Below are 27017 nucleotides of genomic sequence, written 5' to 3'. Positions count from 1 at the left end.
ACCACTGACTCTGGAACAGACTTGAGAACATACTGGCCTTGGTGCTGACACAGAGTAGGGCAGTTCACTGAGCTCATGGCTATCGTCCGATGACACCTTACACACAAACTATTCCAGGCTCTACGAGACCCTGTCTGCGTCAGCAGTCGCAACATGCAATCATGATTAGGAAGGACATTACCTAGGTTTGACAACGTTGTTTGATGACATAGGTAGCAACATATGATCACACAGCTGTTGACTTCTGAAGGAAAAACGGGCGTATGAGGCCATTCAAAAAGACAGGTAGCTGGTGAAAACACGCGATCCATTTCAGAAGCTGGAAAAAGGTACAGACGTTTTGTGTGAAAAAATAGGTAAGACTTTAAACGTGTTTATTTAAGAGGAGGTATGTATCAGATATTTGTATTTAATGGAAAAGGAATCCATAAACCGATCATGTTTCTTCAGTCCCTTTCTCTCTTATTTCAGCACGTTTTTCTCCATTTTTTTTCTTCACGTGGTACTGACCCTCTCACCATTTTTTCATCCTTCTGGAACGAGTTCCCCTCAGTAAACAGCACGGGCGCCTTCTCCACCCGAACCCCAGCGGCTCTGCTCCCTTTCCCCAGCGCTGCCGTAACCTGCACCGCCCCCGGCTGGCTCCCGACCCCCTCTCCTCCCGGCCCGGCCTGGCCTTGCTCCCGGCACCCCAGCCGCCTTCCACTCGGGAGGCGGCCCGGGGAGGGGTGGTGGTGGTGAAGCACTGACCAATTTAAATTCACCCCCCGTGTCCCTGGCCGAGCTGAAGGACTTACAACCGCCACCCACCGCCAGGGCTGAAGGCCCAAGCAACGCCCGAGGCCTCCTGTTGTACGGGGAGGCCGGTGCGCGGAAGGCCGCAGCGGACACTCTCCGCGCAGGAGGCTCTTTACGTTCATCCCCCCGCCGGAACCGGTTGCGGTCGGGGGTGGGCGGCCTCCTCCCCTCCCCTCCCCTCAGCTTGTGCCCGGCCCGGCCCGGTGGGGTTCCGCGGCCCGCAGCCCTCCCGACCCCTCACCGCCGGGGCGGCGGCTGACAGGAGCCCCACGCGGGGCGGAGCCAGCGGCGAACGAGGGGCGGGGCTACCCTCGCGGGCGCGGCAACGGCCGCTCCCCGCCTCCCTCCCTCCCAGCATCCCCCGGGGAGGGAGGAGAAACCCCCCTCCCCTCCGCCGGGGGCGGGGCGGCGCATGCGCGGCCGGCCGGTGTGGGCGGGGCCGGGCCGGCCTCCGCCTCGCCATTAGCCGCGGCGGCGGGCGGGCTCCGCCCGGGCCGGGCGGCGGCGGCTGTGGTGGCGGAGGGGGGGTGTTACCTGGCGCGGTTAGACGGCCGCGGCGGCAGAGCCGAGGCGCGGTAGAGGACGGCGGAGCGGCCTCCTCCTCCTCCTCCTCCTCCTCCTCCTCCCGTTCACGGCGGAACCGAGCCGTGAGCCGCGTTGGCGGCGGCCGGGCCATGGTGCGTCGCGCCCGGCTGGCGCTGGTGGCGGCGGCGGCGCTGGTGGCGTTGGGAGCTCCGGTGGGTCAGGGCGCGAGGGCCCTGGAGTGGTACACGGCGTGGGTGAGCACGGCCTACGTGGAGCCGCTCAGCAACCGCACGGTGCGGGGTAACACGGAGAGCGGCCGTTACGGGGACAGCTCGCCGAAGGAGAGCGCCCAGGGCCTGGTGGGCATCCCCCGCGGCGCCTCGCCCCGCCACATGGAAGGCTGCGCCGCCGACACCGACTACGACGTGCCGCTGCCCCCCGGCGGCCGCGGGACCCCCGAGGGCGACCCGCCGCCCTGGATCGCTTTGGTGGCCCGCGGCGGTTGCACCTTCAAGGACAAGGTCACCAACGCGGCGAGGAAGCGGGCGGCCGCCGTGGTCATCTACAACGAGGCCCGCTTCGGGAACAGCACCGTCTCCATGTCCCACCTGGGTGAGCGGGGGCGGCGGGGGCTGGGCCATCCCCGCAGTCCCGGAGGGGTGCGGGGGGCTCGGGGGGGTGGCTTTGTCTAACGCCGGTCCGCCTCGGTGGCGAGGGACTGGGGGGGAGGCAGACATCCCCGTAAAAATGGTACAAAGAGCCGGGTTTTTGTTTCCTCTTCCTCTAAACCGCGCTGGGGACCGGCCTTCTGTCTTCCAAGTTACAGCCCGGGTGTCGGGGGAGGGGGGGGGGGAAGATGCGGAGAAGCCGTCCGAAGCACTGTGACAGGCTGCGGGCGGGGGGGGTCACGGTTTCGTTTAGGGCTACCTCTTTGCTTCGTACCCTCTGGCAGAAGGGCTGCAGCGGTGACAGGCAGGCAGCTTTCCGCAGGCTGTGCCAGGTATCCTGAAGATGCCTTCTGGTGCCTGCGAAGGCATGGCCGTAGCTGTCTGAAGATAGCTTTTGGTACAGGCTTTATTGTAACAGCTCCGTCGTCCTCTCCTGCGCAGGTCTGTAAAGGACGGGGGAGAGGTAGAAGCATCAGGTAATTCTTAAACGCTCGTGAATGCGGTGGGAGAGCTGAAGCCTAGAGATGGATGTTGACTTGGCTTGTCTGAGCGTGCTGGTGATCTGTAGCCTACAGAAGGGATGTGCGATTTTTGCCCAGATAAGAACGCAGGTGTTCCGTCGCTGCAGTCTCTGCTTGGGCTATGACACTAAAGTCTTGCTGCATTTTTATGAGCACGACGACATCAAGTGCTTAAATCAAAGGGGAAGAAAACTTCAAAACTCTGCTATAAAATCTGTTTGCATTTGTAGATTTCCAAGGAACTGGCAGGTCTTCAGAGGAGGATGCAAAGACAAAGCAAACCAAGTAAAAATTGCTGCAAATGTGTGTTTCACATGGTCTTGGTACGATGAGTTTGTTAACGCCCACGCTGTCATTCTTGGTTTTGAGGAAGGGCAAGACAACGGACTTGGCTGAAGTAGAACCATAATGTGTTTCTGAAGAAAACAAACATACTTTCTTTATTATAGTGAGCTGAAAATCTCAGTTAGGGAGCTGTTGCTTCATAGCATATATGATATATCAGGCGGAAAACAAGTCTCTCTTCTTGGAATGCCAAGTGGCACCAACTTGGGGGTTGGAAGCGTGATTATCGTTCCTCTTAGCCTGCTGCTTGCTTGGGTAGATCGGCCTGGCCCATCTCTTGTGTTCTTAATCCACCATGAAAGTGGAGGTGGGACGCTAGTTAAGATGTACCTTTGATCCCATGTAGTGATTAAGGTACTTTGGATAGTAATTCTTTCCTCTTTACCAGCTTTCAGTTTCTTTTTCTTGTTGTCACTCTGTATTGGCCAGTCAGTACAAAATTTTTTTTTGTTCCCTGTGGGCATTTTTCCATGTTCTTCTCCATGCCCCTGTCGTAGCCTCTCATAAATATTATTTGCTCTTCTGTGGAATTTCTTCCTCCTTTTCTCATCTTGCTTATTTTATCAAATTTTTACAATTTTCTCTTTTCTGGTATCATCTCTCTGCTGCGGAAGACCTTCTTGGGCTTACGCTCAGGTTTGGACTTGCTAGTATAGTTACATCTATCAGTAGTATGAAGACCAGTGCTCCCTGACTGCTGGTTGGTTTCTTCTTCTTAAACTGGCAGAAAGTTGCTGATAAAACCTCTACCTATGTAAAGAGTGTGATTTAGTATGTATACAAGAATACATTTGTACTTATTTATACTGAGTTTGCAAATGCAGGTTGGACCTCAGGATGGTTTGGTTGGGGCAGGAATATAATAATATATCACAATATAATTACTAGCTCTGCTGGAGTCGCAAATCTTTGTTTCATGATCAAAACTTTCAAACATGTAAATGTTCAAATTTTTCGGTGCACTTTGGGAATATAGGGAAGAATTACTGTTAGTGTTTTCAATCTTGGTTTTTTTGAAGGGGGGAAAAAAGTTTGTGGAAGACGGGCAAGGAAGCATGTAGAAGGTAACACTGTATTTTACAGGATCCAAGTTTGCCATTCCTGTGAAGGGATTTGTGAACTGACACATGAGGAAACAAACCCTGCTTCTGGGAGGAGCGCTGAGAATACTCTGGGAAATCTGCAGTGCTGTAACTAAGGAGTGAAGTTAGATGCATAAGGAACATCCACTTAACGGATTTGCAGTTAGTGGCACTGAAAATGATGTGAGATGGAACAATGGTTATGGCTGATAGAGGTGCAGCCTCAGTTGCCTGAGGGTGATAAATGAGTAACTCTTCTGATCTCAAAGTTTCATCTTTTCATTCTTCTGAAAAACCTGGCCTTTGAACTTTCTGGTGTGTGTGTGTGATGCATGTGTGCTGTTGTTGGTGGGGGTTTTGTGTTTTTAGACATACTCCAACTTGAGTAAAAAGAGAGATTCTTGATTAGGCAAAGAAGTGATTGGCTGTAGCTGGTGTCAAAGCATTTGATCAAGGACTTACATTTCAAATACTCTGCAGTTTAGTTATTTTTCATGGGTACCTTGTGAGCTTCGTGAGTGCAGTGAGTAGGGATTTCAATTAAAGTTTTGGAACAGCAGAGTCAAGAGTTTGAATATCTAGCCTTGCAATCCTGTCCCTCGTTCCAAAAGAAGGTTCTTCAAATATGACTCCACTGATGTCTCATGTTTTTCAGGCCTGTGCTCTCTGACCGAATTATGTTGTTCAAAATGCTGCATTACTTCCCTCCTCGGGGGAAGTAATAGTGAAACAGCTTCACGTGTGGCTGAGGAGGTTTTTTCCTGTGGAAGATACTCATTTTACCCAAATGACTCAAGGAGTTGTACTTCTGTTATTGAATCTGAATAGTATAAACTCAAACTTCAGTTTTACAGGAGTACAGACTTTGCAGGCAGTCTTAACTCTGTTTATTTTGGTGGTGGTGGTATATAATACAGAGGCTTCAAATTCCTTTCCAAAACCAAAATAAGTATTGTGTGTAAATATTAGCTGGGAGTGGGTTGGAGAGGCAAGGTGTGGAGTATTGTGGAGAGCAGACTAAGGAGAGTTAGAGGCTCAATGTGGGTCAAGAAATTAGGGGGAGGCAGAGGTATATTGCAGTGAAAAGAAAAAAGGGTCTTCTGGTTCTATAGTTTTCCTGTTATATACTTCATGCTGGGCATCCAGCTACCTCTGAATCCCCTCTCAAGCTAGGATTTTGTGATGCTGATCAGAACATACGTTTGATACCTTGAAGACTACGGAATAAAACATGATTGTGCTTGACACGCAGGGGGAAGGGAGAAAGGACTACTGGCTACAATAGTTTGAGATGGGTCTGGAGTGGAGCTTTGGTGCATGGCTTGTGGATTTAAGGGAGGCTTGGGACTTAACGTGAGTATGTGACTTTGGCTATGTAAAGAAAATGGTCTTTGATTTGGTGCAGCTTCACCAAAATACACCCAACTAGTTCTTTCCTTCATTGTCATATTTTTTTTATGCAGGTATATTGAAAAAACAGATGCGAAAGACTTTGTAGTCGTGATTCTATAAGCTCTTGCCAGCTTCAGAGCGGCAGAGTTAGGGTTATTTGGCACATAGTTCAACTCCTTGCTACATTGCTTTTAGCACTACTCAGGATTCTCAAGTGGTGCGTAACTTCTGTATTACTGCTGCTTTCTACCAAAAGCTTCTTGTACTCTGCTATTGAAAGGACAGAACTGAAATCAGTGGCTTGCTTAACTCAGTGACTGCAAGATGTTGAGCTGCTACGTTGTTCTGAAGAAGCAGGAGTAACTTCAAAATGCTTATACCTGTTTTATGCATAAGAGTGCGTATGTGTTGGAAACCTATGTGGAAAGAAGAATGTTGATTGCTTGACTACTTGACTCTGCTGGTTATGCATCCTCCTTCTTGAGCAGGTGAAAACAACGTGCACCAGGGATTTGATGAGATGAGGTTGGGGTAGATGGTTGAGACAAAGCCTGTCATCAGATTGTTAGTGTACTGTTACGCGTTTGGTAAAGATCAGGCATGTTTGTTTGGACCAGGAGCTAAAGAGAATATTCGGTGTTAACTGTGGCAATATTAGTAGGGTGCCTATGCTTAAATAGATCTAAGGACTGACCTCAAACTTTTTACCAAGGTGCTCAAACTCTGGGAGCTTTCTGGTGTTTCTTGTGAGGACAAAAACTACAGTATGTCTGCAATTGGTTTCTGGATGATAGAAAATTATCTTTGTTATCTGTAGGGATGGATGGGAATAAATGTGATAGTTTGGGATGTCTGGAATCAAGATCTGTATCTGTACTACTTTTTCCTCATCAAGAGTGTGCTGGCTTTCTTTTGCAAGAGAAGACTAGCAATGCTAGCAGTAAAACTGACCTTGGTGTGCTGGCAGGAAACATACCTTCATCTTCAGAGTTCCAAATTTGCCCTCCTTTCCAGGTTTCCTAAGGATCTCCCAGCTCTCACTGCTTTATTTGGATGATAATGTTAAAAAAAAGCACATACCAGATTTCAAATCTACCTGATTCCACTGAAGCATCAATCAAACCTAGAAAAGAAGACAAGTTTACTCGAGCAGAATAAACATGTGGTTATTTACTGCAAAATTAGAAAGTTATAGAAAGGCAAAGCCAACAAGACATGCTCTCAGTAGATACATGTATGTGACACTTGGAGTTCTTTTATAAATGTGATCTGAGGTCTCTGAGTTGTGATGCAGTTGAAGAAGCTGATGGAATGACTCAACAGCACTTCAGTCTTTGAATAATGTATTTCAGAACAGAAGTCTAAAATTAGTGAGGAATGAGTTAAGGCCTTAGTCTTGCAGGCTGCTCAGGGCAACTGCTTCTCTGAGACTGCTCTTGTTCCTTTTGTAATAGTGGATCGCGATTATTTTTTTTTCTTCTCCTCTTTCAGTGTTATGACCTTTAAGGCCGTCATGTTTAGTTGCACGTATTTTTAATGGCAGGTTCATCACCAAGTCTTTAAAACTGTTAAAAGGCTTTTAATGGGCATTTATTTAAAAATGTACGGCAGACTCGTGTTTGTTCTAAAACTAGAAGGTGTCACAGTGTCTAGCAGCCATTGTACAAAAGTATCCTGGCTTCCATTTCAAGGAAATAACTGGCTGATAGTTGGACACGCTAGTGACAAAACAGGGAAAGGCATTACTGATTATTGTGGGGTTTTTAAATACTTCTTTGTTAGAAATTATGCAGAGAACTAGATAGCAGGATTAAACTGACTCAAGATTTCAGGATTGAGGAGGAAACCTTTATTGATTGAAAAATCCAGGCTGCCTCTAATCTTGAAACTTTCTTTTCTTCCCCAAGCCTGAATGAAATCACATGAATCTTTCCAGCACTCCCATACCGTTCACTAGCCATCCTTAGGTACCCCTCCTGTTACTTGTAACTCTTACACTTGATTAGGGACATAGGACCAAATCTTCTGATTTAGGTATGTGGATAACAGTTCTCAGCAACGTGAGAGAAATTTCTACCTTCATACATTCTTTTCCTGTTAACTCCCTGTGGGGTTGTGCAGGGTCAGAAAGCAAGGAGTGTTTCACACATTCTTCTCTACAAGATTCATGAGTCTCTCTGGTAATGCTTTCATGCTGGTTCAGAGCAGAGAATAATATGAATTAACCAATTCTTAGTACACTTGGACTTGTGGTATCATGTGGACCAGCACGTTGTTGGTGAGTAGACCTAATTAGTGGAGCCTAGTTGCTTGTGGATTTGTCTCGTTTGCCTACAGCTTCCCTGCTTTGTCTCCTAACGCACCCACCAGGCGAGGCAACGCGTGCTGGGAGCTGCTGGTGAGCCGAAGGGGGTGCCTGAGGGGAGCCACAAGTTGGGCCTTTCCCCAGTAGCATCTTTTTCTCTGTTTCCCTGCACCATCCTCAAAACCTCCAGAAACTTAGCCCTATTTGGAAAATCTGCTCTTTTGTTGGGTCTGGATCTGGCAGATGGGTATAATGGTTCTTAGAGTAGGTGACCAGAAGTGGGATGGTTGTGTAAGGTGAAGCTGCAAAAGGGTAACTGGCATCGAGGTAGGAGGGTTATTCAACTAGTAACTGGAACCTTTAGTGTTTCATCCACAGCAGACCGTCTGCACCTTACGGAGGGAGGAACTGCTATGTACAGAATTGAAACTTCTGTAAATTCCTCTTGGCATGGTAGCAGAATGGCCGGGTTGACGAGGTGTCACAGCCAGAACCGTCTCAAGTAAAGGAGTTTGTTTTAAATCTTTCAGGCAAACAACTCTTTGTCTTAGTAGGCAGAGAGGTGGGTGAGTCCGGAATGCTGCTCTGAGTTTTGAAAATCCCCACTTGATGTAATGTTACAAGTTAGGCAACCATTTCTTTTGACATAGCTTCTCAGTAGTGAATCTAACACAGCCAGGAGGGAAAAAGGCTTTAAGTCTTCAGTGGGAGGTCTTGTCGCAGTTAGGTAATCTTGAGAATCTGAAAAGGTAACTGTGACATTACAGCTTTAGCTTTCTGGATAGGAAAACCCCTCTTTTCTTTCTTCTTCCTCTACTTTGTCTCTGAATCAAGCTTAGTTTCACTTTTTCTCAGAGGTAGGAGTGCAAAGTAAGCTATAAAGCCATGACTTTACCAAGGGTGTGTAGCAGCGTTAGTACACACAAAGTAAGAACTATTCAAATAAATATAGCACAGACCAGTGTGAAAAGGTGACATTTTTAACAAGTACATTTGTTTGTAGTTTGTTTTGTAATACTTAGGTTTGATGTTTCTGAGACAATACCAGAGATGCTTCCAGACAAAATGGAGTAAAACTCTAGTCACAGAGGTTTGGTTTCTGCTAGTTGGTCTTGACAGTATCTTACTGGTTTTGGTGGCAATGTGGTGCTTAAAGGGTTTTTTTTGGAATTAGGTGCTTTTTCATATGGATTGAGTGCTTTCGAGTTGTAATATAATAGAGAAATCCTTTGGTTCCATGCTCCCAGAAGAGTCTGAAAGTATTTCTTGGCAAGTCCTTGTTGTGAAGTCTCATTACATTTTAAATATTTAGTATTGAAGAATCTTTAAGTATTTCAGTGTTTAGTGTAATTTAATATTAAATAGCTGAATCTTTTCTTCTCTTTTTGTTCGCATATCCAGTGTAATTGTGCTATGGATTCAGATTCAAACTTAATTGAACGTGTGTCTCTTCATGGTATTCACCTACTGTCTCCATCTGCAGCTAAAATTCCCACACTGACAAATAAAAGACCAGCTGTTCCTGAGTTGCACGTTAGAGCTTCAGCAGCTTCAAGATGAGATGTGTATAACTTGCCTGGTTTGTTTGCATGGCATTCACATTCCACCTCACTGTGTAGAATGAGGAGTATAGAGCCTTGAACAGTAAAGATGCATCTGTTGAAGTTTGTGTTTGAGAGTTTCATAAAGTAAATAAAGGGGTTTTTACTAGTAAACTTTATATCAAGTCTGCTATGCCTGAAAAAAAACTTAGAGGTTTTCCTGTAACTTTGCTCACTGATCTTAACTGGAGAGGCCCAAATGACCATCAAGACAGGATGCCTAAATTTTTGCTGTGATGACTGACTTTTTTTCTTTTTTTCCCCCTCCAACAGGAACAGGAAATACAGTGGTGATAATGGTTGGCTATCCAAAAGGGATAGAGATACTGGAACCAGTACGAAGAGGGATTCCAGTAAAAATGACTATTATTGTTGGCACACGACATGTGCAGGAATATATTAGTGGCCAGTCGGTTGTGTTTGTAGCCATCGCCTTCATCACCATGATGATTATATCACTCGCTTGGCTCATATTTTACTATATACAACGTTTCCTGTATACAGGATCACAGTTTGGAAACCAGGTAATTGGAGATGATGATGCTTTAGAGTATTTACCGTCTTCTCATGTCAAATCAGTTGCCTAACTTTGCTTGTTTATTGAAGCATTCTTGAAGATCTGTGCCTTCTTGCTACTTTACTATCTGTGAATACTAGTCAGTAATGGTTAGTGAGGCTAATAAGCAGTGTGCTAATTGGCATTGCAAGTTTGGCCAGTTATAATTATTAGATACTCGTATGAAGTCGTGGGAAATACATTTAGCCACTTGTCAACAACTGAGTAAAGGCAGCTTCTTGTGTGATTTGTCACCTAACTTAACTTCCTTCCTTTTGAAATTAAAATTATTTTCATTCTTCAGTAATTTTCATACTGAAAGTACTAACTTCACTAACCAGACTTATTTTTAATGGAAAGAGACCACGGTAAATTTTTTTTTATAAGACCCACAAGTAGTTAGGGCTAGAATTTTTGGTTCTAAAGCTTTATGAAAACTACCTTTGATACTTGTAATCCTACCATTCCACTGTAGAGTACCAAATTGCATGTGTGGTGAGATTCAGCTCTCTTGGACTACCCAAAGTGCTGAGAGCGGTAGGAGTACTGGGAATATCAGGAAGGAATAACTTTGCTCCTTATTTGCGCCTTCCACATTCCTGTTCTTCGATAGGTTAACAAAAAAAATCAGCTTTACTTTTTTCCCCTGAGGGAAGTACTTCATCATAGAATAATTTAGGTTGGAAAGGACCTCTGGAGGCTATCTGGTTCAAACCCCTGCACTTGAGAGCAACTGGAGTTGCTGGAGTCAGCTGGAGACCTAGTCCAGCTGAGTTTTGAAAACATCTTGGGATGGCACTTCCTTGTGGTTTTCAACTTTTGCACATAGGTTAAGTTCCTTCCGTGGTCATCAGCTGCTCTACCATAGTTCTCTAGTAACAGTGAAAATGAAAGTTGCACTTGTTTTTCTTTGCAAGCAGTTCTCTTTTTTGTTTTTTTTTGTTTAATCCTCAGGTCAGAACAAAAAAAAAAATTGTTTCAAATGACTGCATATCACATGGACTTCCCCTGCCTTCTGCTTGAACATGTAGATTCTAGCTTTGGGGGAAGAGGGAAGGGAATTTTTGTTTGCCTTCAGGAGTCTGAGCTGTGCCTAGGACTTACAGGAGTCTTCTGGGAAAATACTTAATTTCTCTTTTCAGTAACTGAGGATAACACATGGGACTTCTGTATTGGTGAAACTTGCGGTCCCCTTGAAATGTTGGTTCCCTAGACTCTTTTTTTACTATGCTTTAAGTCTTAGAACTTAAATTCTGAGAACACTTTCAAGAAAACAAAATTTTTGAGAAGTATTTATAGAAAAAGGGGAGTGGTTTTATGTTGCAACAGTTGTTTGGTGAAGAAAGGTGCTTCTTCCTGTTGGCTTTAGGATAGTTCATGCTAAGGGAAGTTGACATGCTTTATGAAAAGTTTTAAGAGCATTTTTTAGGATGAATGTGATGTTTCCCAGAAATGTGGACCACAGACTCTTAACAGATTTTTGCCATTGGGCTTGTCATCTAAATGCTTCTTAATTAAATTGTCTAACGTTAGAAGGTTATACCACTTTCTCAGTTCTCCCTCTTTTAAAATGGCCATTGAAAACAAAACCTTACAAAACTATGGGAAGTTTGAAAATGTTTTGAAAGTCTTGGTCAAGATACATCATTAGGAGTCTTAAAAGAATTTTGGAAGTGAAATGCCACTTTTCTAACCCAAATCTTATTTTGCTTGGCTTACTGACTCTAGTGTAATTAAAACTTGGGAGTTAAGTATGCCATGCTTTAAAGCAAGCTACTGTGTAGCTGCTGAGTGAAGGTGAAGACAGGTATCTTAAGATTTATTCTAACATCGGTTTAGCAGTAAAACTTTGGAAGACCCCCTTGCTACTGAAGGTGAAACAGGACTGTGCGGAAAACCCTGAGCTGATACAGAAGGTGGAATAGACCACTGCTGCTGGTTGTCTGTCCATTTCTGAGAGAACTTTCAGACTGATTGTTTTTAACACCATAAAAAATAAAAAAAAAAAATCCCAATTTTCAATACTATAACTTTGTAAAGTGATATAAGTCATTGTAATTATTACAGAGAAAAGCTACCATTATGTGTGGTTTATTCCTTTATGGTATTTCCTCAGTGAGGGTTGCTGCTAGACAGATCAACATCTGTTAATTGGGAGTGTTTAGTTTCTCAATTTCTAGCAGTAGCTAGCACTTTGTCTTGGAATACAGTACTGCTTTCTTCTCTTGCTTCCCCTCTAAGCACAATCAGGACTGTTACTGTATAGAAGTCCAGTGTGGTGTTTCATGTCTGTTAAGCCTTTCTTGTCATCTCCTTTGCATAATGTGTCCTTTCAGTGCAAAGCTTTGTATAATGTGTGAGATAGTGTTTGACGGAGGGAAAGTATTAATAGCTACAAGCAGCTTTTTGACCTGGTGGCCAGCTGTAGGCTGCCCGGCAGGATTCCACCATCTCTCAAGCTGGCGCAAAACTTACTGTGTGCTTGCTCATGGGCTTGCCTAACTAGAAGGTCTGGTTATATGGCTGTTGTTTCAGCTCGAAAGCCTACATTAGTTTCAATTTTCCTCTGCGGGAAGGCCCTTAGTGCAGGCAATCACGATACAAGGCTACGTACGTCAGCTTGGTCTGCATAGTTCTGCACTGGTTGAGTTCATTGTAAGAGCAGTGCACTTACAGATAATGTTTGCTGCTGTGCCCAAGAATGCAAAACTTGCAGTTCTTCAACATCTGCTGGCTGGGAGTACTTTGTAAACAAATTAGTTAGCCAGAGATTAATTTTTTTTAGATGCATTCAAAAGACTTGGTAACCCACATGGAAAGTATGTAAAAGCTTTGAAATGTAACTCTTAAAACTGACTTGTGTACTAATACTTCAAATCTTTATTCAAGGGACATAGGAAAGAAACCAAGAAAGCAATCAGCCAGCTTCAGCTGCATACTGTGAAACGTGGAGAAAAGGTAATTCAGTGGCTCCGGTTATTGCTGTATGATTTAAAAACTGTTGTAATGTCTTTATAGAATTTGAACTGAAATTCTCACAACATAATTGCAGTGTGACTTACAACTTTAGGCTCATTTTAGGGCCTTTGCTTAGAAGGCAGGATTTAAAATTGAAGAGTCAAATTTGAACTACTCAAGAAATGTAAGGCTGTTTTGTTGGAAATAGTACCTGGTTATACAGAATGCTGCAGGAGACTACAGGGCTGGTACCGTAAAGATGAGGAAACACTATAGTCTTTCCAGCACTTGAAAACATCAACAAGTGGATTACAAAATACTTCCTAGGACTTATTGATTACACAGTTCTTACAGCTGATGTAATCTTTTGTTTTCTTAAAAGAACATCCATCTTTTTATTGATCAGAAGGCCTTAGAAATCTAAAAAGCTTTGAAGAATGAAACATTTGTTTCATCTTTTGACATACAATACATTAAGGAGCTGCATAGACTTACTAGAAGCATAAATTTTTTAGAAGTACATTTCTATGTATTAAAATACAACTATTCTAAAAAATAACAGCTTTTGAAAGTTAGCTTTGACAGCATACAGCCTAAACCTCAAAGCTGTATTAGAATAACTGAAGTAGAAAAAGCCATGGTTTTGAAAGAAAATATTATTTTAGTCGGAGTTTCAGGCAGCTCTGATCCTAGATGCCAAATTAGCTTCTGACTAGACTTCTGCTACTACATAGGCATTTTTTTTTCCCCAACCCTTGTCTTATTTGATTAGTTTTTACTTAAAGGACTGATTTGCTCAGAGATGAAAAACAAGGATTAGGTTTTTTAATCTATGAATAAAATTGAGGTGAGAAAGGACATTTATGTGTAAGGCTTTAAAAGCTGTGGTTCAACAGAAGCTGTTCAGCTCAGGTCACATGCTATAGAGAATATGTCTGTCATTTAGTACATCGGTTTTGAAATTTTAAAAAACCCAAAACTGTCTTTGAACTTGCCTTTTTTCATCTTATGCATTTAGTGTGTTTAAGTAGCATTTTACAAGTATTTATTACTTTTAATTGTGTTCTAAATTCCATCAAAAGTAGTCTATTTCAAGCTGTGAACAGAGGGATAGTCATACTTCTGTTCATACAATGGTGAGATCAGAGATCAAGAAGGGTGGAATTGAACCAAAACTTGTGTAAAGCAGTATCAAAGCATAACATCAACACTGGAAGAAATGGATGTAAAAGGGTCATGATGAAACCTATGGTGAGAACCACAAGGAAGATGTTAACAGCTTTTCAGTTGATGTTCAGTAAACCTCTAAAAAGGATTTGTATTGTGAGATTTTTGCAGTGTACCAGGTAGTTCCTTCCCATTGATATACCCTTGACTAAAATAAATAAAATGGGGTAATTTAAGCTGTTATACAGTATACTGGTTGTAACTATGAATGCCGTGTTAGTTAAGCAGAGTAGAATGAGATAAGGTTAAAATCTCTCTATTAAAATGGAGTTTTTCTGCTTGGTAACTCATGTCTTCTGATTTGATTTGAATCAGCCTACTATCAGTAAATTTATGTAACTTACTGATTTCATGAACTAATGAAAATTTATCTGGAAATACAGTCCTGTCTACTCTGTAAATGTACTTTTTTTTTTAGATATTTCCTTTCAGCCATTTAAAAGAGAATATTTCTTTTATTGTGACACAGTACAGTCTTTCATTATCACTTCACTTGGGGTTGAGGTATTTAACTAAAAATAGGTCAATATTTTAAAAGTGTATTTGCTATCATGTAGATCCTTCCTGAGAAGCTTATGGGATTATTGTAAAATGGACACTCATTTGAGTATGTGCTACATATGGTGTGCTTGGATTTTGCCTCTTGTGCAGAATAAAAAAAAATTTATTATAGAATAAGTACTTCCCTTAACTTTGCTTCGTAAAGCAAACTGTAATGCTTTGTAAAAAAGCAGTCTTAATTTGATTTACTTGGGAATTTAAGCATTGATTATGTAAATTGATAGCATGCAAAGGAGGGAAAAACTTGCCTTGAAGTTGAAAGTTTGCTTGCAGTACTAATTCATTTGAGTGTTTCTGGTAATGGAATTGAAGTGCTTCAGTAGGCAGTAAACAAAAAATACTTATGTTGTGGGGGATGAAAGGGAAGAAGTTGGCTCACTGTCTGTTCTTCTAATACTTATGTTTTACACAACCCAATTAACATTGAATTATTTCTCTTGCATCTGGAGATAACCATCATATTTGCACTGCAGCTATAAGTAGGCTTCAAGAAGACAGTAAGACCTGTTAGGAAGGATATTTAACCCTTAGAAAGAAACAAATTGAGGTGGGGAAATACTGCATTTTGACTGTCTCTCTGGTTTGGGCTTGGAGAGAAGTTTCCAAAACCACCCCAAATTGCATATTTCAGTTCTCATAGCTACCAGAGGATATCTGCTAGGATGTGGTAGAAAAAAGTGGGGAAGAAGGGCTTTCCAGTATTTAACCCCAAGAATCTCTTCCTGCTTAAGCACTCAGAAGTCTTTGGGACCATCAGTTAAGAATTAGATGGTGCGTTTTCATCTGTACTGACCTCTTTTAAAATTTCTTCATTTTGTAGTTATTTTAAACTGAAATTTTACTGTGCTCCCATGAGTAAAGCCAGTGTTCGAGACTTAACAGATTACTTAAGGTACCATGTATAGCTATTTAAATTAGAAAATCCAGGTTTGGCTGCTTTCAGTATCTGGTATCACTTGATCAAGTCACCTCTTGATGGAATCTTGAGTTAAACGAGAGAGAGATTTTTATTTGCTAAACCATTTTACAAGTTTTACATTCTGTGAAGCTAGCTATTACACAAAGCTTGTTCTGTGATGAAATATGGATGTAATGCATTTAAATGTGTTGTCATATTTAGGGTTTAGATGTTGATGTGGAAAACTGTGCTGTATGCATTGAGAACTATAAACTGAAAGACACTGTCCGAATTCTGCCATGCAAGTAAGTTGCCATAATTATTCTTTCCTCTTTAGCATGTTTTCCCTAAGAAATATTTGTCGAACTTTCTGGAAACTCTTCTGAAACTCTGGTGGCAGAGCTGAAGCTGTGCCATTTATATGGGCTGTTACATGTTGAAGGGCACTGGGAGACCATGTAGCACTTTGTGCAGGAAAAAGGAGCAATTGGGAGAAGGGTAGGAGTGAAGTAGAGCTTTCTTAAGTTAGAACTGTACACAGTTGAACTGGTAACTCTGTGGTGTCCTTATGGTTAGTAACATCTCTTATTTCAGAAAGCTAGCATGAAAGAAGATACTTCCAGAACTATGTCTGTCTTAAGTTAAGCAGTACCTAATTGTCAAGGTGATAAAGGAATGGGTTTATTTTTTAATCTAGTAACTTGCACATTGTTTGAAGGAGTAGTGTGTGGCTTTTGTGATAAATTCTAAAGGGCATTTCTTTTGTTTAGGCACATCTTCCATAGAACGTGCATTGACCCTTGGCTTTTGGACCACCGAACTTGTCCAATGTGTAAACTAGATGTTATCAAAGCTTTGGGATACTGGGTATGTTGCGCATTTACTTTAATCTTCAAGGTAGAAGTACAGTGCAGGAGGCAAGACTTCATGTAACTGTTCAGAATGAGAACAGTTGTTACTTGACAAGACTGAAGAAGCTGGGCAAAGATGCAAGAGTAATTGAGTGAGAACCAGAAAAATAAGGGAGTTTTATGGGTAAGATCTTAAACAGTGTATCGAGCAGCTTATGAATCCTGTGTGTACTCTCTGTGATAACCAATTTTTTCTGTCTCCAGCTGATGATAGTAAGGAAGTTGAAGCAGAGGTGAGGCAATTTGCCCAAGCTGCAAAAATATAACTTAATTCAATAGATCTAGAGCATATATTTGATTTTGTCGAGAACTGCGATTCAAAGGAAGAAATTATAGTTTTTCTATCTTGAGTGTTTGTGTACTTCCACATATGCCCAGTGTTTTATCCCTGTAAATGAGCCAGTACTTAGAACCTTCCTACAGACATTCACCAGAAATTGGTTAAGTAGAGAAAATGATGTGCTCTCATTTCTTTCTGACAGCACCAGAAAAGAGAGATGAAGACACATGCGGTAGGTTACTCGGTCACTGTTGATAAATAGTCTTGAGTTCCACTAAAATGCCATAGGCATGAATGTACCTCTTTTCTCTTCTACTGATCTACAGAGATCGTCAGAAAACAGGGGTGTTCTTGGTTTCAGGGACCTTCCTTTCATAGATTAGGTCTGCGTTTTGACTAGCGTTTCTCTTATTTCCTTGCAGAGACTTAGTAGATCTATGGGAGACTTATGAATTGCTCTTTTGTTTTGTCAAATGTGACAATACTCTTGCTATTTAATATGTATACCAGATTGTGGTGCTTCTGTGTATTAAGTCAGACTTGACTCAAGAGTTGCAATCTTTTTGTTATGTGAAATCACTATTATTACTTTAATATTGTTATGTTAGCAGCTTATTTTTTGCTCACTTCCAGTTCTTGGAGTTGATGTAACTTGTGTTACATACAGAAGGATATATCCTTTTGTATACAGGCTGAAAACTGAAATATTAGAACCTTCAGAACACTTTTATTCCCTGAATTCATGCTGTTGCAGAAGATACTGATAGCAAGCCTAACCAGGAGGAGTAATGCCTCCTCTGCTTGTTATGCGAAATGAATGTTGGAAAGCAGGTTGAATGGGATTATATTAAATACAGAAGCTCAGTTGTTTTTTCTAATGGAATGGGGGAAATGTGTACTGCTTATGCATCAATCATTCAAGTCCCACTGAAGCTAATAATGTGGGAAATCATTCAGTATTTTTTGTTTTCTAGCTCAGTTTTCAGCCTGATACAGGTTGCCCAATCTAGTTTGTAGAGTGATTGTGTGAATTTTTTACTGATGTGAGGAAAAAAAGTGCGAAGAGCAAGGCAGCTTCTTTCAGCAATGTGCTCGCTGAGTGACGTAACTGCAAACAGGAATGTGCAGCCTTATTATAGAAATCTACTAAACGTTCTGCAAAGAGGCTGAAGGCTCAATTCAGTTTTATGGAGAGCAAATACTTTAGATGCTTAAAAATTTTTCAAGGCTCAAAGCAGAGAGAAGGCACTAGGTCCTATTACCTGGCTTTTGTTTTGTAGGGAGCAGCCTTCAGTGGTCTAGTTCTGCATTATGCTGTTTCGTACGAGAAAAAGAACAGCAGTTCAGCATGTCTGACTGATTTAGTAGAGCATTGTTGAATCTTGTAGTTTCAGTGCTTATTTAACTGCGTAAGTTTCGGAAACCAAAATTATTAATGCCCCCCTGCCCACACATGTAGAGATTAGTATCACATGTGTCTTAACTTGTGTTCAATTGTAGCAGTTCTATAGCTTATTAAAATTCAGTACATTTTAAAATATGCTGCTTCGGTGCTAAAGAAAGAATCAGCCTAGAATTTCTTAAATCTTAAGATGGGCCTTTGCTAATTGTTTGACGAGGGGAAAAAGTCATCATGAAGCCCACAGAATAGCTACTTGTACTGCAGTATACTTGCTTTTGTACAAATAATGTCAGTATATCGATGGCAATGGCTTAGTGAAGGTAGTCTGTTTAATTTTATGAACAGAATTGTGCATGTAGTAGGACTTCAAATTAACTTTCAGATTAGATCAGAAATAGCTCACGCTATATACAATAGGTGAAATAAATTCCTTTGCCTGTGCTGCAGCTATTTTGTTCCCGCAAAGCGACAAGCCAGCATATTTGCATTTTTGGAACAGACTTAAGGTTTAGGCTGGAGGTAGAGGAGGAGGGAAGTTTTTTCTGATGTCAAATGTTAGCTCACCCCAGTAAAAAAAAAAAAAAAATCTAAGCTTGCCCAACTACTATTGTGAAAAACAGAGGCTTCTACAAACTCAAAGGATCAATAGGTTTGCTCAGTGAAGACTTTGTATGTGCTGAGCCTGCTGCTAACTGCAGCAATACTGTTCCTACAGTGTTGAAATATTCCATCCAGAAGGCTGGCTGGGTTGACTCCTGTTGCTGCTCTTGGCTTTAGGGTGGCTTGGAAAAAGTGGCTTTTCTTTTGCTTGGCTTTGTTTCTTTGTACTCAGACAGTAACACTGAAAGTAGACGCTGTTCAACACTACCCATGAGCGCATAGATAATAGGCAAACAAAATGGTCTTTTTTCCAATAAGGTGAGGTTATAAAGTGGTAACATGGAGGAATGATGATGCCTAATGGTAGACAAAAGTGTCAGTTAAATGTATTTAATTTTGAAGGGGGACCCTGAAGATGTCCTTGAAGTTCAAATACCTGAATCAATAAGTGGCAGTGTTTCAGTCGGAAGTCTGAGTATTGCTTTACAAGATGATGACAGAAATGAAGTAAGCGAATTGTCAGCTTCCTCCACTAATGAATCTGTATTGCAGTGTACCAGTTTAAAAGAGGACGCAGGTGAAACCACAGCATTACTTGGTAAGTAATAATTTAGTTTATCACTTGACAATCCTTAATGCCATTCATTGCATTGGAAGAAGCTATTCTCTAACTGATGTTAGTAGTGTTAGTATTGCAGTGCAGACTAGACTGAGTGGTGTCACTTACTGCTTATACTCAAAAAGTAAAAGCAGGTAGATTTTGAGAGAATTCTATCAAGCTGGAGGAAGCTGGTCAGGGCGGGGGAGATCTATACAGTGTCTTAGGAGGATTACTTATCCAGAGAATCCTGTGAACCTTGGGTATATATGAATATGAATTTTTTTGCCAGAGTTTGGATTAATGTAACAGATAAAATGTATTAAAGTGGTAAATCAACAAACAATTTTTCTTCTAATTCCTGACTTCTAGATGTGGATGTCAGTAATAACCGGCATGGAGAACATCTATCTAATGGAAATTCCCATTGAACTGCTTCATGGAAGATATCTTGAATAGACTGTTGAAGAACTATTATTTTTTATTTAATTAGTATGGACTTTTGTCTAGTTAATGGGAAAAAATAACAATGTAAATTATTTTACCTTTCAAACTTTTCTAGCTGGTGTTCCAAAAGGGCTAATAACTAAGAATTTTGTACACAGGAGGATTTTATAAAATCTCCTCTGGATGTCTCATCCAAAAAAAAAAAAAAAAAAAAAAAAAAAGATGCAATAACCCTTTTTCTGTAAGCATTGTTACAATGTCATTGTGTTCCAGAGGGCTGTAACAAAGATGAAGACTAGGCAGTGAAAACAATGTAGAATGTCTAATGGATAAATATTTTGGATGCACTATTTACATTCAGTATGTACACATGGAGAACACTTACAAGACTACAACTCTTAAAATGTTCTGAAAGTTCTGATCTGTTGTAATTGGAGGTGGATATTCTTAGGAAAGAAATAATCTAATGTTGAAGGAGTCAAATAACTTCATGGATATGTTGCATATCCTTGTTTGTGATGAAAAAATTGCTAGTTGCAACTTTCCTTACATGTAACAAATACTAATTTGATCTTGTAATGTGTTCTACTCGGAGTGGATGCTGAGAGAAAAGGAGACTTTCTCCATCTTGCTAGCTTTTTATACTGAATTTGGCAGTAACAGGTTGTGCTAGGTGGTCTTCACGTGCTGAGCATGTAGACTTATTTAGGTATATGCACACTGGTTACCTCTTTCAATCTTAAACTCAGTAGAACAGAGGTAAAGGGCTAATTATGGCTAAAATGTATTTATTAGTCTATTTATAAGAATTTACTTAATTCCTTCTTACTCCTATTCCCATCCAGTCCCACTTCGTTATGTACAAATTGAAACTGTTTCTTAGGATTTACAAAGTTTGGGTTTGTTTTGGTTTTTCTTTTTTTTTCCTTTTCCTTTGTATAGAGATGTTGGAATTCTTCTCTTGGATATTCCACATTAGGAGTTTTGACTGGGTTTGCCGTTAGCTTTTATTCCTTTCTTTTAGATTAGCAGTATTGTGCCTTATAGTAAAACACTTAAGAAACCTGAAGCATCTGAGAGTAAATATAAACCCTGGCATCTCCCATTATGACCTCTTACTCAAATATTTATGTACTGTAAGTGGTATAAGGAATTGCTAAACTGTTTTGTAAAGAAATGTGTATATTTAAAACACTACTTACTAAGAGTGTTAAGTGAATTGTTTAGAATTTTAGCATTGTCATGTTATAAATAATATGCTACATTCCTCAATTTTCTTTTGTAAAGCTGTTACTCCAGGTTGTTTAAAACAGTGTCTTTCACTAGACATTTGTTTTAGAGTGCATTTTGTTTTTAAAAATGTATATTTGGGATGTTTTTAAGAAAATATGCAATTCTTTTTCTAACTTATATTGAGCTTCAATAGAAGCAATAACTTTTTTTAATTTTAGAATGAATGTTCCAGAAATGACAGAGGTTTCAGCTGGGGAAGTATAATCTGAACTTCTACTTTGCAGAGCAGATGTTTCACCCTAAATTTCCTTCAAAAAATTCCTATTAATGCCTACTTAAAAAAAATCTGCCTCTTCCCTGTAGGAGTGTAACTTTTAGGTTTACTGGAAAATTGTCAGGTTGTAGTTCTGATGTCACCAGCAGGTGCAAGTTTTTGTGATGCCTTTATCTTACAAGAAGCACATGAGAATGGAATATGACTGACCAACCATCTCCAAAACTGAACAAATAAAAAAACCAACCCACAACTAAACCAAACAACGTATAGGGACATTTATGTCTCCAAAAGAAGCTTATCAACATTTCCAGAACTGCCTTTTTAACTGTCTCTTCAATATTAAAAACTAAGTCTTCTCCCTCTTCCTTAACACAAAACTGAACATTGATGTAGTAAATGTTGAGAGGGTTTAAACTCTAGCTCAAGGAGGAACCAAAAGGCGTTATCAAGAGAAGTCTTGTCAGTCTGTGGATTGTGTCTTGCTGATACCTGCAGCGCAATATTCATGCTGGAGAGGAGAAATGTGGTGAGTACTTCAGCTTTTATGTAATACCTATAAAACCAAAAGCTTTCTTAAGAATCAAAGCTGAGATCTGGCAGAAGGCTGGAAGAAAAGCTTAAAGGGACCTGCAGACTGAAAAGCGTGCTTATAAAATCTGAGTGTACTGACTTAGAAAGATATCCAAGTGTGAAGATTCCTGGGGTATGTTTCTAATGCTGGCACTATACCTGTTTCATTTCAGCCTTTCACCTGAGTAGTTGTTTTCAGTCGAGTTGGTTTGCGCGTAGTTCGTCTTTGATATAGTTAGGTCTCGTAAGGCCAGCTGTGCTGCTGAGGAATGATGACAATAAAAGGCCGAATTGCAGAGCCTCCAGCAAGCAGTTTGCTCTCCTTGGAAGCTCGATGACAAAAATCTTCCGAAGCGAATCATTAGTCTGACCTCAGTCAAAAAGCTGACATGCATTAGCAAAGAGTGGTAGGATAAAAAGTACAGGACAGGAAAGAAACAATCTAGGGAGCTTAAAACAGTTGAAAGAGAAGATTAGAAACTTGGAGCATATGACCTACTGTTACAGCTCATCTAATACGTAACTTTTAGAGTAAACGGGTATAGGCAGCTATAGGTAAATACAGGTTCCCAGACTTTGCTGATCTGGACCTACTATGTTGGTTCAAACTGGTATTTCTAGTTTCTGGCACTTTACCTACGAAAAGCCTATGTGAAGGTCAGAACTAATGAGTCTCTTTTCCCCCCCATGAATGTTTTTGCAGGATAGCTGCCTTGTGACTCCTTTCCCTACCATTTGGAGGAGCTTTAATCTGCCTCTTCTGCTTAGCCTATGTCCTGCCTAATGTGGGAACTCTTGCTGTATGTGTTGTGGGTCTCTTCTGCCCCCACCCCCCCCCCCCAACCTGATTCTTTTCCTAGCTGCACATTTTTCATAAAGCATGCAGGAACTTGTCTCGGAGACCTTTGTCCCTTTGTCAGATTTTGCTGTCATCAGGCAGAGGGTTTCTTGTTAGAGGCATTCATGTGACATGGCTATACAAAGCTGAAGCACACTGCCCACATGAAGTGGACAGCCCCCCAATGGTGAAGTTGAATATATCAATTGGGGAAAATCCCTAGCAGGACTAGGGGATGTTATTGTTGTAGAATAAGTTTTGTTAGTATTGTGTTCATTGGTGTGGCTTCGTTAGTTCTGGTGTTACTGTTAGCAAGAAAATTTGTAAAGTTAAAGTGATTTTAAAAGGAGCTATGAACATGTCAAAGTGGACTGGTGTTTAAAGTGAAAACTAGAGGTCCCTCTTTGTTCAGAAATTTTAGTTTATTAATAATAGTCTACAAATGCCAAACTGGAAACTTGATAGTAAATTAACTGTTTAAACCAGCTTCAGCTTTCAGACTTCATAGCAAGCAAAAATGAACCGTAGACATTTCAGATATAAATGCATGTTAATAGTGAGTTTAATTACCTGCAGTACCAATTTAATTAGAAAATTTGGATTTTCTCTTACTAACGACCCGTAGACTGGATTCTTCTTTGGCTCTAAGCAGTGCTTGGAGGAGATCTTTTGCATGTACTGGAGGAGTTTGATTAGATAGCAGTAACTCCTTCCCCCTGCCCCTCGCACCTCCCCTGCCTCATGAGTATGTGAATGTAGACCAGTAACCTGTTGCCAGTAATTAGTGCTAGATTCTGGAGGTATGCCAGAGGAGTTGTAGGATAATTTAACTACAGTGAGAATGCTTTTAATCCATGCCAACTTAATAAATTGGGCACCAGTATATTCTTGCCGAAGCTGGGTTGTGCAGAGGAGCTCAGCAAGTGTGTAGCAGTGGTTACCCCTGTGGTTCAGAGGATGTCTGAGGCAGTGTCTATACTTGCAAGTTTTGATGAGCTCGATCAGAAGCGAAAGGTGTTGGTTTTATGTGATGATGGCAACAGATAGGACACAACAGGTTGGGCTGATGATTTAGCTGCCCCATAAAAGCAGACTTCTGACTAGACATGCAACTACTGTTGGCATTACCAACTGTACTTTGAAGTATACACCAGTAGGTTAAGAACGGCATTCTGAATTTGTGGAATATTTTTTCAGTTGTTGCCACAATGTGTAATACAAACGTTTTTGTTACACATCAACATCCCAAGTGTTGGTAAAACTGGGAATTCTTGCTCAACAGAGCCTTTAGCACCCTGAATGAAGCCAGTAATGATATTGTGGTGATGGCTAGGTGGGTGTTTGGGGGGGGTGTTTGCTTTTGGGGTGGGTTTTTGGGGGTGCTTTTTTGGTTTGGTGGGGTTGTTTTGTGGAGAGGTTGCATGTGTAGTTTTCATTGGTTTGATTTTCAGCACTTGGCACTGAATGCAGTTTTTCTGTGCTGGACGAAGATACTGAGATCAATAAGAACATACTGACTCTGCAGCTCTACAAAGAGAGGTGGAACTGAAATCTAGTAGAGGAGTCAGCTGGCAATATCTCATCGGGTTAACCTGGAGGGAGTGGAGTTCTTGGTGTTGGCTGCTGAGTGAATGAAATTTTGTTGGCAGCTTCACAAGAGACGTTCTCTACCGTTTGTCTCCCTGCAGCCACCAGGCTGGGCGAGACTTTGCACAATGGCTTGGACTGATTTAATAGCTTGCTGTTACAAGAAGAGAGTGGTCCTTTCTGGTTTTTCTTTTCTGCTCTATTTACTTTGCTCTGCCGCCCATTCAGATTAAGAGTATGTGATGAACTAGTTCAGCTTAAGTGGCAGAAAATTAAATCTATCAAAGTTGTATTTTAACAAGCCAGGAAGCTGAATATCCTTACTGTGCAATTAACTGAGTTTGAGCTGGGCTAAGGGGATGAGGAGTTGGGGTGGAGGAGGAAAGAGCAAGACTCTCCCCTTGATGCAGTTTTAAAATAGTGCCATGGTGAATTACAATTCCTGAAATGGAAGATGGCAGCAGCATATTATTTTTATTTTTAACCAGAATGCCCGTAAAAATTGTAACATGTCTTCTCTCCTTGAGACTGATCTTTACTAGATGTGTTCTTTTCTCTCATAGGTGATGTGTGAAGATTTGGTAATTGGAATTGTAGATTAAACATGCACAAATCAAGCTGAAGGCTTTTGGTTTTGTTCAGTATGGGTCCTGATCTCTCTCCTCAGATATCCTGCTGTATTGCAAAACTTAATTTGAGAAAGTTTTAAAAGTAGAATGTCTCTATAATTGCATGTGTTTGTGTGACGAATGCATTGCCTGGAAACTGTCCATTGTACTTCCATTGGATCTGAAGCTACTTTTCACCATCTGAAACATGGTAATGATACTGCATTTTTAAATGAGCATATCCTTCTTAATTCAGAAGAGCAAAATAATTTGAGTTCGCATCATTTTGTTAGTCTGAAGCTTAAGTCCAAAACTTTGAAGCCAGTTACTTCTACTATAAAAATAACTGCAGAGAACCATTTGAACTTGCCAGTCTGTCAGCAGCTATTCACAATTGACTGTCTTTTATGGTAACCTTGTACTAACTTGGTTGCATTGTTTGGATTAAGCACTGGGCTATGTCTTTTCCATTGTGTATGTACAACTGTAAGAATGTCAAGTTATGCATTGTTGTTGTAACTTAGTGGTTAAAAGCTCAAATTCCATAATAAATTATACAGACCTTTTAAAAAGCAATGTCTGAGAAGCTTGAGGGGTTTTGTTTTCTTTGCTACACTTCTGTAAATGGATCTGAGCTACTCAGCACAAAACAAGTTCATGCTGGGTAGCTAAGGGGGAGATCCTTTCAGCATATTGTGGAGTTTTTGCCATGTAGGTTGGTTGCTAGATGCCCACCCAGCTGCTCTCACTTTCCCCCTGTCCTATTGAGGAGGGAGAAAATAAGATGGAAAAAGTCATGGGTCATGATAAGAAACAGTTACTGGCAAAACAGATGTGACTTGATGAAAACTAATTTATTGCTGTTTAAAAATAGAGTAGGATAGTGAGAAACAAAGACAAAACTGAAACTACCCTTCTTCCTAGGCTCAGCTTCATTCCTTTACTCCTGACTCTTCTACCTCTCCCTTCCCTGTGAGCAGTGGCAGGGGAAGGAAGGTTGTGATCAGTCTGTAACATCTGGTCTCTGCTCTTCCCTCCTCACCCTTTTCCCCTGCCCTGTTGTGAGCTCCCTCCCTGGGGCTGCAGCCCTCCAAGCACTGCTCCAGTGTGGATCCTCTCCATGGGGTTCAGACTGCTCCAGGGTTATTGCAGAGGTGCCAAGGGCCTCAGCTGGCCACCCTGCAGCCCCCTCCCTCCCCAAACTTGCCATGTAAACCCAAGACAAATTTGGGAAAGCAGGGCTTGCCCTTCCCTAACAAGCAAACAATGCAGAAGTGTACAGCAAATTCAGTAACAAGTCTGAATGTTTTCATCAATGCACAGGGCTTTGAAATTAATATACTACAGAAGTACTCATGATAAAATCATAAAACTTTTTTTATAGTTAGAGGACAAATCTGGGGATTTATGGATGTCAGTATAACTCAAGCAAATACCATGAAGTGGCAGAAGAGCTAGGCTTTTGCTATAGTATCATGGCAACCTTTTTTTTTTTTCTGCAAGGCTTAAATTCTTTTAAAATAATTCTGTAAATAAATCATAATGCCTTGAAGCAGTGGTCATCAGTTTTCTGATGAAGCCTATTACTTTGTCATATGCTGTAGTACTAAAGTTCCAAACAAAAGCCTAAAAATCTATATAAAGTGGGGTTTTAGCCATGTTTTTGAAGAGCAGTACTAGTACATAGAAGATAGTCAACTTTACATCTACTACAGTTGAAGTACAAGCATTAAGGTACAAATTTAGAGCACAAAGCTAGGTTAACTGTTGCTGCTAACAATTACTTACAGCAATGATCTTGATCTTCTTTTACAAGGAATGTCTAGCATTGGAACAGACCTTAAATAAATGCTACTTTAGTTGGCCTAATGCCTCTTAACTCTGGGAAGCTATACAAGTCTAACCCCTAATGATTAGCGAACACTTCTCACAGAACTTCTTACCAAAAGACTATGCTGCATGAGATGAGAGATCAATGGGATTTTCAATCCAAGCAATTTAGCAACTTAAATTACTTGGAAAGAGAAAGCCAAAAAGACAGTCTTGACCTTGCATTATTGATCTTGTACTTCATAAAAATTTGAGAAGCAGATGCAGACTTAAAGCAGCTTTCATTTATCAAGCAGCATTAAATGAGAACGAGCTAGCTTTTCAAGTTATTGTCCTTTTCAGTCTCCAAGCTTAAGTAACAGCAGCTATTCTACAATCAGCTTAAAATAATACTTTAGC

General features: G+C 41.1%; 2 protein-coding genes and 1 non-coding gene across 6 annotated transcripts in view; 2 read left to right on the top strand and 1 right to left on the bottom strand.

Annotated features, from left to right (window-relative positions):
* MAP4K4 (mitogen-activated protein kinase kinase kinase kinase 4) overlaps positions 1-27017 on the bottom strand; it is a 383820-nt gene that overhangs the window by 268261 nt on the left and 88542 nt on the right. The window lies entirely within an intron of this gene.
* On the top strand, positions 1327-25364 carry RNF149 (ring finger protein 149). Of its 4 annotated transcripts, XM_069770096.1 has the most exons (10): positions 1327-1935; positions 9511-9761; positions 12683-12751; positions 15660-15742; positions 16208-16304; positions 16831-16860; positions 19033-19228; positions 19601-21711; positions 24045-24293; positions 24744-25364. In XM_069770096.1, exons 1-8 carry the CDS (start codon positions 1473-1475, stop codon positions 19657-19659), a joined length of 1248 nt encoding a protein of 415 aa, XP_069626197.1. In that variant the 5' UTR covers positions 1327-1472; the 3' UTR covers positions 19660-21711; positions 24045-24293; positions 24744-25364. The 4 variants fall into 4 exon arrangements, with proteins under 4 accessions (XP_069626197.1, XP_069626196.1, XP_069626195.1 ...); XM_069770095.1 differs by lacking the exon at positions 24045-24293; XM_069770094.1 differs by having other exon boundaries at positions 24045-25364.
* Positions 22017-22132, top strand: LOC138681966 (small nucleolar RNA SNORD89). The gene has a single exon (XR_011322206.1). It is a non-coding gene; the product is annotated as a small nucleolar RNA SNORD89 (small nucleolar RNA).

The sequence above is a fragment of the Haliaeetus albicilla genome, chromosome 25, assembly GCF_947461875.1.
Source record: "Haliaeetus albicilla chromosome 25, bHalAlb1.1, whole genome shotgun sequence".
NCBI lineage: Eukaryota > Metazoa > Chordata > Aves > Accipitriformes > Accipitridae > Haliaeetus > Haliaeetus albicilla.
The sequence above is the reverse complement of the archived record's forward strand: the minus strand, read 5'-3'. Positions and strand labels throughout refer to the sequence as shown.